The sequence below is a fragment of the Chrysochloris asiatica genome, unplaced genomic scaffold (assembly GCF_000296735.1).
Source record: "Chrysochloris asiatica unplaced genomic scaffold, ChrAsi1.0 scaffold00156, whole genome shotgun sequence".
NCBI lineage: Eukaryota > Metazoa > Chordata > Mammalia > Afrosoricida > Chrysochloridae > Chrysochloris > Chrysochloris asiatica.
This window is the reverse complement of record NW_006408674.1, coordinates 5,771,164-5,785,106: the sequence shown is the minus strand read 5'-3', so window position 1 is coordinate 5,785,106 and position 13,943 is coordinate 5,771,164. Positions and strand designations below refer to the sequence as shown.

At 40.6% G+C, this 13,943-nt stretch overlaps 1 protein-coding gene across 1 annotated transcript in view; it reads left to right on the top strand.

Annotated features, from left to right (window-relative positions):
• Positions 1 to 13,943, top strand: part of ADAMTSL3 (ADAMTS-like 3) — a 465,021-nt gene that overhangs the window by 364,021 nt on the left and 87,057 nt on the right. The window contains exon 21 of the mRNA XM_006870947.1: positions 5,633 to 6,690. Coding sequence (XP_006871009.1) covers positions 5,633 to 6,690 — 1,058 coding nt within the window. The remainder of the gene's footprint in view (positions 1 to 5,632; positions 6,691 to 13,943) is intronic.

Below are 13,943 nucleotides of genomic sequence, written 5' to 3'. Positions count from 1 at the left end.
TGTGGGTAAGGTGCCAGCATCCATGCATCCCCAACCTGGACCATTCAGCTAGGCAACTGTGCCTCATTGCCCACGTGGGCTTCTATGCCAGCCCAGTGAGTCAAGAGCTTTCAAACTACGTCCACCCTTAGCAGCTACTGCTACGTGATGGAGTCTTTCTCTACAAATTACTCAGCTGCGTGAAGTCCAAAGTCTGACTTGACCCAGTTTGGATTGTGTTGTTGAAGAGGGTGTTTCAAAGTCATCCGGAATCACATCTACCCATCTTTTTTATTGTCCACCACCAAGACAGCAACAACCAGTTAAGGTGTTCAACTGGATCCTTTAAACCATTGGTAGCGATTAATAATCATAATACGTATGTGCATATGTACAGGCTAAAACAGGCTAGTAAGGAAAGTCAGACAATTTACTTCCAAACTGGATGGATCAAAACAGAATGCTGCCCATTGTGATGGGGGGAGATGAGGTTGGAAGACACTCTGCAATGACTGCAATGACTGCAACATCCTCAGCCACTGTGAGGATGACACATGACTGGGCAGCCTTTGGTTCAGTTATACATCACGACTGGCAGTGTACGTGTAGAAATGTGTGTGTGGCCGTATATACATACGTACACATATACCTGTACATATCCTACTGCACAAGACCTTCTTACAGTGTTGAAGAGCAAAGATGTCAGCTTGAGGACTAAAGCCATGGCATTCTCAATCACCTCAAGCCATGGTATTTTCAATAATCCCATATGCGTATGAAAGCTGGACAGTGAATAAGGAAGACCATAGAAGAATTGGTGCTTTGGAGTTATGGTGTTGGAGAAGAATATGGAAAGTGCCATGGACTGCCAAAAGTACCAACAGATCTGTGTTGGAAGAAGTGCAGCCAGAGTGCTCCTTGGAAGCCAGGATGGCCAAACTTCGTCTCTCATACTTCAGACATATTGTCAGGAGGGACCAGTCACTGGAGAAGGATATCATGTTTGCTAAGGTGGAGGGTCAGAGAAAAAGAAGAAGACCCCCAGTGAGATGGATTGGCAATATGGCAGCATCAATGGGCTCAAGCATGGCAACAATTGTGAGGTTGGCCCAGGACTGGGCGGTGTTTCGTTCTGTTGTGCATAAGTCCGCTACGTGTCGATACTGATTCAATGGCACCTAACAACAACAACAACAACAATCCTGCCTTGTTACAAAAACTACAGGCCACTTCTAGGTATCCATAAATGCAACCAGATAAAATAAATTAAAATCAGGTAAGAAATTTGAAAGGAAAACAAACAAAACAGGCTAATGTGAGATCATCTCCTAAATTTCACTTTCCTCTTTATATGTGGCCACAAATCTGGCTCACATTCGAGCCATCTTGAAACAGACAACCTAGCTGATGACACATTCACTAGGTAAGAAGTCAATCCATTATTCCCAGTAAAATATGATCTACCTTATTCATTGTCCAATATTCACAAGCTTATGAGGTAACTGAAAATAACTGTGGTTAGGGTCAGGCGCACCCTAGTCCTCAAAATGATCCTGTGCTCTTGAACACTGTAAAGAGGGCTTGTGCAGCAGATTTGCCTAATGCAGTATATCATTTACTTTCTGTACAGCTGCTTCCTTGAGTGTAGATTGTGGATCCAGCAAAGTAAAGGCACTCATGACTTTCATCTTTTTCTCTAGTTATCATGATGTTATTTATTGGTCCAGTGGTGAGGATTTTTCTTTTCTTTCCATTGAGATGCAATCCATACTGAAGGCTATAGTCTTTGATCTTCATCAGTAAGTATTTTAGGTCCTCTTCCCTTCAGTAAGCAAGGTTGTATCATCTGCATATCAATGGTTCTTGATGAGTCTGCCTCCAATCCTGATGCCACATTCTTCCTCCTATAATCCAGCTTCTTGGATTATTTGCTCAGCCTACAGATTGAATAATTATGGTGAAAGAATACAACTCTGACACACACGTTTCGTGATTTTAAACCACTCGGTATCCCCTTGTTCTGTTAGAACAACTGCCTCTTGGTCAATATACAGGTTCCTCATGAGCACAATTAAGTATTGTGGAATACCTATTCTTTGCTTGTCATGATCCATACAGTCGAAGACTTTGCACACTCAATAAAGCACAAATATACATCTTTCTGGTATTCTTGGCTTTCAGTTAAGAACCTTCTAAGGTCAGCAATGATATCCCTAGTTTGACATCCTCTTCTAAGTCTGGCTTGAATTTCAAGCAGTTCTTTGTCAATGTATTGTTGCATTCGATTTTGAATTATCTTCAGAAAAATTTTACTAGCGTGTGATAGTAATGATATTGTTCAATGATTTCTGCCTTCTATTGGGCCACCTCTCTTTGGATGTCATGCTGGGTAAGACGGAGGGTCAGAGAAAAATGGAATATCCCCAACGAGATGGATCGGCCACGTGGCATCATTGATGGCATCAAGTGTGGCAGCGGTGGTGGGGTTGGCCCAGGATCAGACATTGTTTCGTTCTGCTGTGCATGGGGTTGCTATGAGTTGGTTCAGACTCGATGGCACCTGACAACAACAACAACAACTCTTTGGAATGGGCACAAATAATGGCCCTCTTCCAATAAATTGGCAAAGTAATTGTCTTCCAGATTTCTTGCTATAGATGAGTGAGGACCTCCAGTGCTGAATCAGTGTGTTCAAAGATTTCAGTTTGTATTTCGTCAATTCCTGGAGCCTTGCTTTTCACCAGTGCTTGGCCTTCTTCCTTTAGTTCCATTGGTTCTTGATCATATGCTCCCTTTGGAAATGGTTAAGCATCGATCATTTATTTTCAGTACAGTGACTATGGATACCCCATCTTCTTTTGATGCTTTCTGCATCATTCAGTATTTTCCCACCAAATCCTTCAATATTTCAAGCCAAGGCGTGATTTTTTTCTTCAGTTCTTTCGGCTTGAGAAATGCTGAACGTGTGCTTCCCTTTTAGTTTTCTAATCCTAGGTCTTTGCCTACTTCATTAGAATACTTTGTCTTCTCAAACTGCCCTTTGGAATTTGCTGTTCAGCTCTTTAATTTCCTCATTTACTCCATTTGTTTTAGCATCTGTACGCTTGAAGAGCAAATTTTGTAGTCTCTTCTGACATCCATTTTGGTCTTTTCTTTCTTTCCTGTCTTTTTAATGACATTTTGTTTTCTTCCTGTATGATGTTCTTGATGTCACCCCACAGCTTTTCTGGTCTTTGCTAATTAGTATCTAATGCACCAAATCTGTCCTTGAGATGGTCACTAAATTAGATGGGATATATTCAAGGTCATATTTTGGCTCTTGTGGACTTATTTTAATTTTCTTCAGCATCAGCCTGAACTTGCATATGAACAACAGATATTCTGTTCCACAGACTGCGTTTGCCTTGATTCAACAGATGATATGAAGCTTTTTCACCGTCTCTTCCCACAGATGTAGTCAGTTTGATTCCTGTATATTTCATCTAATAAGGTACATGTATATAGCTGTCTTTTATGTTGTTTTAAAAAGTTATTTGCAATGAAGACGTCATTGGACTTATAAAATTCTATCACACAATCTCCAGCATCATTTCTGTCACCAAGGTCATATTTTCCAACTACTGATCCTTCCTCATTGTTTCTAATGTTTTAATTCCAATCACCAGTAATTATCAATACATCTTGATTGCATTTTTTAATCAATTTCAGACTGAAGAAGTTAGTAGGATTCTTCAATTTCATCCTCACTGGCTTTAGTAGTTGGTGCTTAAATGTGAATAATAGTGGTATTAACTGGTCTTCCTTGTAGACATATTATCCTATCACAGAAAATGTTGTACTTCAAGATAGGTATTGAAATGTTCTTTTGACAATGAATGCAACACCATGGCTCTTGAAATTGTCATTCCCAGCATAGTAAACCATATGATTGTCAGATTCAAAATGGCAAACACCAGTCCATTTCAGCTCACTCAAGTGTACGATACCGATCTTTGAGTGTTCCATTTCATTTTTGACAATTGCCAATTTTCCAAAATTCAGACTTCATACATTCCATGTTTTGATTAATAATGGAAGTTTGCAGCTGTTTCTCTTCATTTTGAGTTGTGCCTCATCAGCAAACGAAGGTTCCCAAAGCTTTTCTCTATTCATATCATCACAGTCAACTCTAGTTTGGCTGCTCCTCCCCAGTCATATTTTGAGTGCCTTTCAACCTGAGGGGCTCATCTCCTGGCACTGTATCTGACAATATTCTGCTACTATTCATAATGTTTTCATATTCTGGCATGGTATCTGTCAGTGTTCCACTGCTATTCATAAGGTTTTCAGTGGCTAAACAATGAAAACTAGTCTGCCTCTCCTTCTTCCTACTTTGTCTTAATCTGGAAACTCAGCAGAAACCTCTCTACCATGAGTGACCCTGCTGGCATTTCGAATACTGGGGGCATAGCTTCCAGCATTACAGCAACATGCACGACACCACAGTATGACAAACTGATAAGACAAGGGGTGGGGTCATATATGAGGGGACTTCAAAAAGTTCATGGAAAAAATACACTTTCAATTCCGTTTTCCACAAACGTACTATATGCCCAGTACTGAGCATATAGTTGATATAAATGGTTACAGTTCATTGTCACACTCCTCTGATGTAAGTACTAACATCACCCACATTTTACTAGTGAAGTTCAAGCAGATTGCATGATTTGTCCAAGTGATAGAGCTAAGATTCAAACTCAGATTCTTGTGGCTTACCGCCCTTATACAGACTTCCTCCTTTGATGATCCTCCTTGTGTCCTTGAGCTCTCACCCTGCTATACCTGAAGTTTGCCAACCTCTTTCACTCATGTTCCATCCTCATTTCCTCCCCCATAATTGATGTCCTCTGGGCTGCAAACCAGACTCGCTCACTTAGGGCCTCCCTGCTAAATGGCAGTGACCCAACATAACTGACCAAACTCTTACTGATGAAACCACATATCTAGAAGCTGAGTAACTATGAAGACATCATATGATCACAGCAGAGAGTAAATATCCATCCCCAAATTAGAAGTAACAATTCCTAGACTCAGGCATAGCAATAATGGTGAGGTTGGCACAGGACCGGACAGTGTGTCAACCTGTTGTGCATAGGGTCACTATGAGTTGATGTCAACTTGATGGCACTCAACAACAACAGCAACACTATTTCACTGGACTGTTCAACTTAAAATTGACATATTTTTCTACAACTCAAACAAACTTGCATTTTTTGCTGCTAAAGTAATAGATGGTTGTGAGATTTTGCATACATACAAGGATATATGTATGCAAGTAGCCCTGGTGGTTGAGGGCTCAGTTGAACACTGAAAGTCAGTGGTTCGAACCCATCTGCAGCTCCACTGGAGGACAGTGAGCCAGTCTGCTTCCGTAAACATTTATAGCCTTGGAAAGGCTAGGGAGCTATTGTACTCTGTCCTGTAGAGTCTCTGTGAGTTGGAATCGACTCAGTTGGTGGCAGTCATTTTGGCCATTTGGATAGATACTGTTACTAAGATTCTAATTCTCCAACATTTTAAGAGAGACATGGTTGACTTGTATCATGCTTGGACTATTACTGTCAGAAAGTGTTTATTGTTGAGGTATGTGTTTCTTTGTTGTTTTCCTGCAGAGATGAAAACAAAACTAGGGGATCCGGGTCCTCAGATCCTCGGTGTCCAGAGAGTCTACATTCAGACGAGGGAAGAGAAGCGCATTAACCTGACCATTGGTAGTAGAGCCTATTTGCTGCCCAACACATCAGTGATTATTAAATGCCCAGTGCGACGATTCCAAAAGTCTATGATCCAGTGGGAGAAAGACGGCCATTGTTTGCAGAACTCCAAAAGACTGGGCATCACCAAGTCAGGCTCCCTCAAAATTCACAGTCTTGCTGCCCCCGACATTGGCGTGTACCGGTGCATTGCAGGTGCTGCTCAGGAAACAGTTATTCTCAAGCTCATTGGTACCGACAACCGACTCATTGCACCCCCAGCCCTCAGAGACCACAGGAGAGGGTATCCTGGGATAGACCACAACCAAGACGGTGGTTTGGGAGCCACGGGGCATAAAATGCGACAAATGTGGAGGAACAAAAATGAGCTTTATCTGGATGATGGCCAAATTAATAACCAGCCTTTCTTGAGAGCTCTCTTGGACCGTTGCAGCAATTCCGCAGGAAATTCCAACTCCTGGGAGTTGAAGAGCAAGCCTTTCGAAGCTGCAGTTAAACAGGGAGCCTACAGCATGGACACAGCCCAGTTTGAAGAGCTAATAAGAAACATGAGTCAGCTCATGGACACGGGAGAGGTCAGTGATGACCTTGCATCCCAACTGATCTATCAGCTGGTGGCGGAGTTAGCTAAGGCACAGCCCACTCACATGCAATGGAGGAACACTCAGGGCGAGGTGCCTCCCTCGGCTCAGCTCAGAGGGGATACAGGAAGTGTGCTTCAAAACACAAATGCAAAGAACTCAGGCAGGCTGACATTCAATCCAAAGGCACCTGTTCTCAGGAGACAAGGTCAGGCCCCTGAAGTTTCATTTAATCAAACGATACATTCAAGGATTGGAAATACAGTATACATTACAAACAGGACTGAGGTCATCAACATACTGTGTGACCTCCTAACCCCCAGTGAGACCACATATACGTGGACCAAGGATGGAGTGTTGCTACAGCCCTCAGCAAAGTAAGTAAAATAAGATTTTTTGTTGTTGTTTTAAGTTCTGTTGTTGTTGTTGCTAAGTGCTATCGAGTCAGCTCCGACCCATAGCGACCCTGTATAGATAGGGTTTCTAAGGAGCAGCTGGTGAGCTTGAACCGCTGACCTTGCAGTTCAAATGGCATTGCAGTCTGGGCATTAACCCACAGCACCACACCAGGACTCCGTTTTAAATGTAGTACCTTCTTAATGACTATTTTAGTTTTCTCAAAAATAGTTTCAAATTCCTTCACCTCAGAATATGTTTCTTTAGGAAAGAAACTGTAAAATGTTAGGATGTGTTTTTCACATGGGTGTTGGAGTTTTATGTATTAAACCAACATATGAATCTAACTAATATCATTATGGCTCTGATACAAGGCAGGATACAGTAAGAATAAGGGTGTGCAGATTCTACCCTTGAAGAGCACTTGAGCTTCAGAAATCAAATTGATACATTAGTAGTAATCCTACATTATGTATGAACTGCAAATCAGCATTTACAGAGCTCTTCCTAGGTCCTCATAGGAGATACAGTTGCATTCATCCTCAAAAAGAGCATTCCAAAGTTTATCCTGAAGTACAACGCTGTCAGTGATAGGCCAATATCCATATGTTTGCAAGGAAGACTAGTTAATGTGACTATTATTCAAATTTACTCACCAACCGCTAATGCCAAAGGTGAAGAAATTGAAGATTTTTACCACCTTTTGTGGTCCTCAATTGATCAAACATACAGTCAAGATGCACTGATACTTACTGCTGATTGGCATGCAAAAATTGGAAAAAAAAGAAGAAGGATCAGTTATTGGGAGGAATGACCTTGGTAATAATAGGAACCATGACAGAGATTGCACGATAGAATTGGATAATCTTTGTTCAACAACATTAACAGGGACTATACACATGGACCTTTCTGGCTGGAATAGACAAGAAGCAAATTGACTACATCTGTGGAAATAGATGATAAAATGTCATCAGTCAGAACAAGACTTGGAGCCACCTGCAGAACAAACCATCAGTTGCTCATATGCAAGGTTAAGCTGACGCTGGAGAAAATTAAAACAAGTCCATGAGACCAAAGTACAACCTACTGTGTGCTACCTGAATTTAGAGACTATTTCAAGAGTAGATTTGACACCTTGAAAATGAATGACCAACAACAATGGGTAAGACTGAAGACCAAGTGAGTTGTAGGTTGACAGCATGAAAAAAGTAAATGGTCGACGATACGATCAGTACTGTGCTTTCCTAGTTCAGTGGACAAAACCAGAGAGTGACTGAATGGATGATTTGACCAAATATCCCGAGGAAGTTGGTACAAGTGCTTGAGACACACAAGCGTGTGTGGTGGATTTCTACTCCCAGGGGTGTACAGCTATTCTGAAAGCAGTAGTCACTGGCAGTTTGAAACAACGAAATTCTGTTACACCCTGTCAAACAATAGCTAAACTTTTTATAGACAAAGGAATAGCCTAAAACATAACAGAATGACATTTTCTGCTATAATGACATTATTTTCTGTCAATTCCAACCCATAGCAACTCTGTATAAGGTTTCCAAGGAGCTACTGGTGAGCTTGAGCCACCGACCTTGCAGTTCAAATGACTTTGCAGTCTGACGCATGAGCCCACAGCGCCACATGACACATGGAAAAAAAAGCTTCCATTTCTGTGTCAAAATTAATTTTAATATCAATATATTAGCAAAAAATATTTTGAAAGATAAAACCCTAAGTCTATCGTTCTAATAGAATTATTCATTTTTTGCATTCCTTCTTATCAGTCAATAAGAATAAAGAAAAAAGAAAGAGAGCAAAAGATCATTTAAAAAGGTAAGAAAGAAAAGACCAGAATGAATGTCAAAAGATACTCTGAAACTTGCTCTAAGATTTAGAGTAACCAAAACGAACAGATGGCACACAACAGCAAAATTAACAGCGACTATACACATAAAAAATCTGAATTGAAGATTTCAAAGGGGCAGCTTCAGAATACAAAGTAAAGTACGAGGGTAGATCAAGCATTCTTACTACAAAATCACAGACAAAACTTTATTAAACAAAAATATCAAAATGTGAGGCTGTTTCTTTACATATTCTCAATCAAAGTCTATACACTTTCACTTCACTGAACCCTTCCCCGAAGAACTCTGTGCTCTTCGAGTTAGATCACATCAAAATGGCTGTTTGGGCACCCTCCTAGGACTCAAATTGTGTTCTTTGAAATGTTCTTTGAGCTTGGGGAACAAAAAAAAAAAGTTTTAAAGAGCCAGATCTGGGCAGTAGAGTGGATGGGTTAAGGATTCCTACTGAAATTCCTGTAGGGTAGCTCTGGCCACACTCAAAGAATGAGCAAGTGTATTGTTGTGATGGAAAAAAAATCGTTGCTACAACTTTGCTGACCCTTTTCTCATTAGTGCAGTTTTCCGTTTTCTTAAATTTTCATGAGAAGCACGATCTTCCTGTGTCCTTTGAGAAAATCTGTCAAGATTACCCGTTTGGAGTCCTCAGAAAACAATCTTCAGATCTTCCTGAGCTGACCTCTCGACCTTGAATTTAATTGGCCAAGTGTATCCCCTCAGAAGCCAGTATTTGATTGGACCTTTGTTTTGAAGGCACCTTAACAAGACTATGACAGGTGGATGACTACAAGAATTTGTCTGCAGCCACCCACTGATCACAGAGGCAGGTTTAAAATCATTGTTGATAGGGATAAAATAGTGCACGTATGAACGGGAACCCCAGCAGCAATTTTTTTCTCACTTATCCTCATATTATAATGAAATGTACAAAGACAAGGAGTTTGAAAATCAGAAGGGAAGAACACACTCAGCATTTCTCAAGCTGAAAGAACTAAAGAAAAAATTCAAGCCTCAAGTTGAAATATTGAAGGATTCTATGGGCAAAATGGAGTCCTGTTTTGGCGCTGGGGGTTAATTGCGCTCGACTGCAAAGTCGGTTTGAACCACAAGGTTGGCAGTTCAAGCTCACCAACTGCTCCTCGGAAACCCTATGGGTTGGAACTGACTCAACAGCACTGAACGACAACAACAATGGGTAAGACATTAAACCATACACGAGGCATCAAAGGAAGATGGAAGGAATGCACAGAGTCACTTTACCAAGAAGATTTGGTTGACATTCAGCCATTTCAGGAGGTGGAATATGATCAAGAACTTATGGTACTGAAAGAAGAAGTCCAATATGCAGCTAAGATGTTTCACCAAATGGCTGCAGTGCTAGAACAACTCACTTCTCTACACCAAGAAACTTGGAAAACGGCTACCTGACCAACCAGCTGGAAGAGATCCATATTTGTGCCCGTTCCAAAGAAATATGATTCAACAGAATGTAGAAATTAGGTGGCGCTGTAGGATAAGCACACAACTACAAGGTCAGTGTGAACTGCAAGGTAGGTGGCCCAAGCTCACCAGTCACTCCTCAGAAACCCTATACAGGGTCACTATGAGTCGGGACTAACTCAACAACACTTAACAACATAACAACATCAATAATACTACACACAAGTAGAGTTTTACAGATGTTAAAAATTGATTGTAGCAGACCATTGACAGGGAATTGTCTGAAATTTAAGCCAGATTCAGAAGATGACATGAAGTAAGGGACATTATTGCTAATAAAAGATAGATCTTGATGGAAAGCAGAGACTACCAGAAAGATGTTGACCTGCTTCTTATTGGCTATGCAAAGACATTCAACTATGTGGAGCATGACAATCTGTGGATAACATTGCAAGGAATGGAGATTCCAGAACACCCAATTACACTCCCATAGAACTTGTACATAGACCAAGGGGTAGTCGCTCAACCAGAACAAGGGGATACTGTGAAGTTTAAAGTCAATCTGTATGCTGTGCATGTAATCGCAAGAAGCTGTACTAGAGAAAGAAAAATTTGTCTTAGAGGAAGATTCATTAGTAACCTGTAGGATATGCCGATAACGCAATCTTGCTTGCTGAAAATGAAGAGGAGTTGAAGTACTTACTGATGAAGATCAAATACTACAGTTTTCAGTATGGATTACTCCTCAACATAAAGAAAACAAAAATCCTCACAACTGGGCCAATAAACAACAAACACCATGACAAATGGAGAAAATATTGAAGTTGTTAGGTATCTCATTTACTTGTATCCACAATCAATACCCATAAAGCAGCAGTCAAGAAGTCAAGCGATGCATTATATTGGACAATTGTGCTGCAAAAGCCCTCTTTAAAGTGTTAAAAAGCAAAGATGTTACTTTGAGGACCACGGTACACCTGGCCCAAGCTGTGGTATTTTCAGACACCTCATGTGCATGTGAAAGCTAGACAATGGCTGAAGAAGATTGAAGAACTGATGCATTCACAGTGTAAAGAATAATGAACTTACTACCCGCAGAAGAAACAAATATGTTTTGGAAGAAGTACAGCCAAAATGTACCTGGGCAACTAAATGGTGAGATTTTGTTTCATGTGCTTCTGACTTGTTCCCAGGAGAGACCAGTCTCAAGAGAAGGTAAAGTAGAATGTCAGCTAAAAATGAGAAACAAAGAGATGGATTGACCTGGGGTCTGCAACAGTGACTCAAACATAGAAACTATTGTGAGGATGAGCAGGACCAGGCAGTGTTTCATTCTGTTACACTTAGGGTCTCCATAGGCAGAACCAACTTGATGGCACTTGACAACAGCAACTGTTCCATCTGAACCTACTTTAGCCCCTTGAGTTTGGCAGGTCAGGGGTCACCAGTTTTGTGATGAGGACATTGAGAAACAGAATCACGTGACCAACTCACAGCCAGTCCAAAGGATGGGCCTGACCAATCCCTTTGTAGAGATTGCATAGCTGAAGTAGTATTCCAGATTATGCAAAATTTGTAATCACAAGACCCCAAAATAGGGTAACAAGCAGCAAAGTTTTTTGAGATATACAGAACAGAAAATTAAGACATACATTATTTTATTGCTGTGTATATTCTCAACAACAACAATAAAATGAAATTTCAAAAGAAAAAAGTTGTATCTATTGATGCATACCATATTAGAAATCAAAACCAAGAACATTTTTTAACTTTTTATTGGGAATTGAGTGAAGGGTTACAGAGCAGATCCTCAGTTTTGCATCCAACAAATCATAGACTTTTAATTTCAACGATTGCAATGCCCTGCATGTAAACATCCCTGACCCACTTCCTCTCTGTAAGTCTTGTTTCCAGTCCTCCTTCTTTCCCAACCCTTCTGAATTTTGTCCTTAGGTAAATGCTGCCCTTTTGATATTGAATGATGGACTATTTTATAATGTGTATACCTCAAAAGTATTGGCCCTCCAGATACCTAGGAGCCCTGGTGTGATGCTATGGATTACTGCACTGGACTGTTTGAACCATAAGGCCGGTGGTTCAAGCTCACCAGCCACTCCTTGGAAACCCTATACAGAGTCGCTATGAGTCAGAACCAACTCGATGGCACTTAATAACAACAACTACGTGGCTACAAGTTGAACTATGTGGTGTGAGCTCAGTTCTAGAACTGAAGGATGATCAAAGATCATAGTCTCTGGGTTCCTCAGTCTCTTTCTAACCAGTGAGCCTAGTGTTTTTATGATTGTGAGTTTTGTTGCATAGTCTCCCATACTCTCTCCAGGGCATTCTACTGTGATCCCTTTCAGAGAAGTTGGCAGTGGTAGCCGGGCACCCTCTAGTTCTTCTGGTCTCAGGGTCTTGGAAGTTGATAAAATTAATTCCATTTTATAATATCTATTAATTATTCCATTTAAGGAGCCCTGATGGCACTGTGGGATAAACATTGGAATGCTAAACATGAGGTTAGCAGTTCAAAGCCACTAGTAGCTCCAGAGGAGAAAGCTGAAGCTGTGTGCTCCCATAAAGATTTACAGTCTCAGAAACTCTATACAGGGTCACTATGAGCTGGAATCAACTCAGTGGAAGTGTGTGTCGGGGGGAGAGGGACTATTTATCATTCTGTTTAGTAATAATAATAAACCCATTACATGTTCACATAAATAATATATGTTTTGACAAATAATATTTTCAAAACAAAAAATTACTGGAAAAAGTGACATTGTTTTATACATATTTTAAAAATCTCTTTAATATGTACATATGATTTTTTATAATAATATTGTTTTATCTGAAGCATATGAAAAAAAATTTGACCTCACAGAAATATTAGTTAGTAAAAGAAAGAATATATAATAGTATTTTCAGATAATTGTGGATTTTCTTTGGTACTACACTAAAACTTGACAAATGATAGTTTCTTAAAAGTTAGTTGCATTATGGCATCTCCTTATTAACAACACCCACTTCATCAGAAAAGGCTTTTTACGTTTTGGAGCACTCAACTCATATCACAATAGCTAATCTGAGTTCCAGCAGAACAAAACACTGCCCAGTCCTGAGCCGTGCTCAGCTGTTGCTACATTGGAGCCCATTGCTGCTGCCACTGTGTCCATCCATCTCATTAGGAGTTTTCTTCTTTTTCACTGACCCTCCATTTACTGAGCTTGATGTCCTTCTCCGGGGACTGGTCCCTCCTAATAACATGCCCAAAGTATGAGACACAGAGTCTCACCATCCTACCTTCTGTGGAGCACTCTGGCTGTATTTCTTCCAACACAGATTTGTTGGTTCTTCTGGCAGTCCATGGTACTTTCAATACTCTTCCCCAACACAACAGCTCAAGTAAATCAAGTCTACTATGGTCCTCCTTAGTCATTGTCCAACTTTCACATGTATATAAGGAGATTGAAAATACTGTGGTTTGACTTAGGTATGTAGCTTCTGATTCAACATCTCTGCCTATTGTCCTATAGGAGTCCTAGTGTGGTGCTGTGGGTTAATGTGCTGGACTGCAAAGTCGGTTTGAACTGCAAGGTGGGTGGTTCAAGCTCACCAGCCACTCCTCGGAAATCCTATAGCAGGACAGCACTTGATAATAACAACATCTGTCATATAGTCCTGGTATGGTGTTATAGGATAAGCACTCGACCTCAAGCTTGGTTTGAACCGCAAGGTCAGTGGTTTGAATTCACCAGCCACTCCTCAGAAACCCTATACAGGGTCACTATGAGTTGGAACTGACTCAATGGCACTAAATAACAACTTTCATATAACCTACCAGATATCTTAGGCATTAGTGAGTTAAAATGGACTGGTATTGGTCATTTTGAATCTGATAACCACATGGTTTACTATGCAGGGAATGACAAATTGAAAAA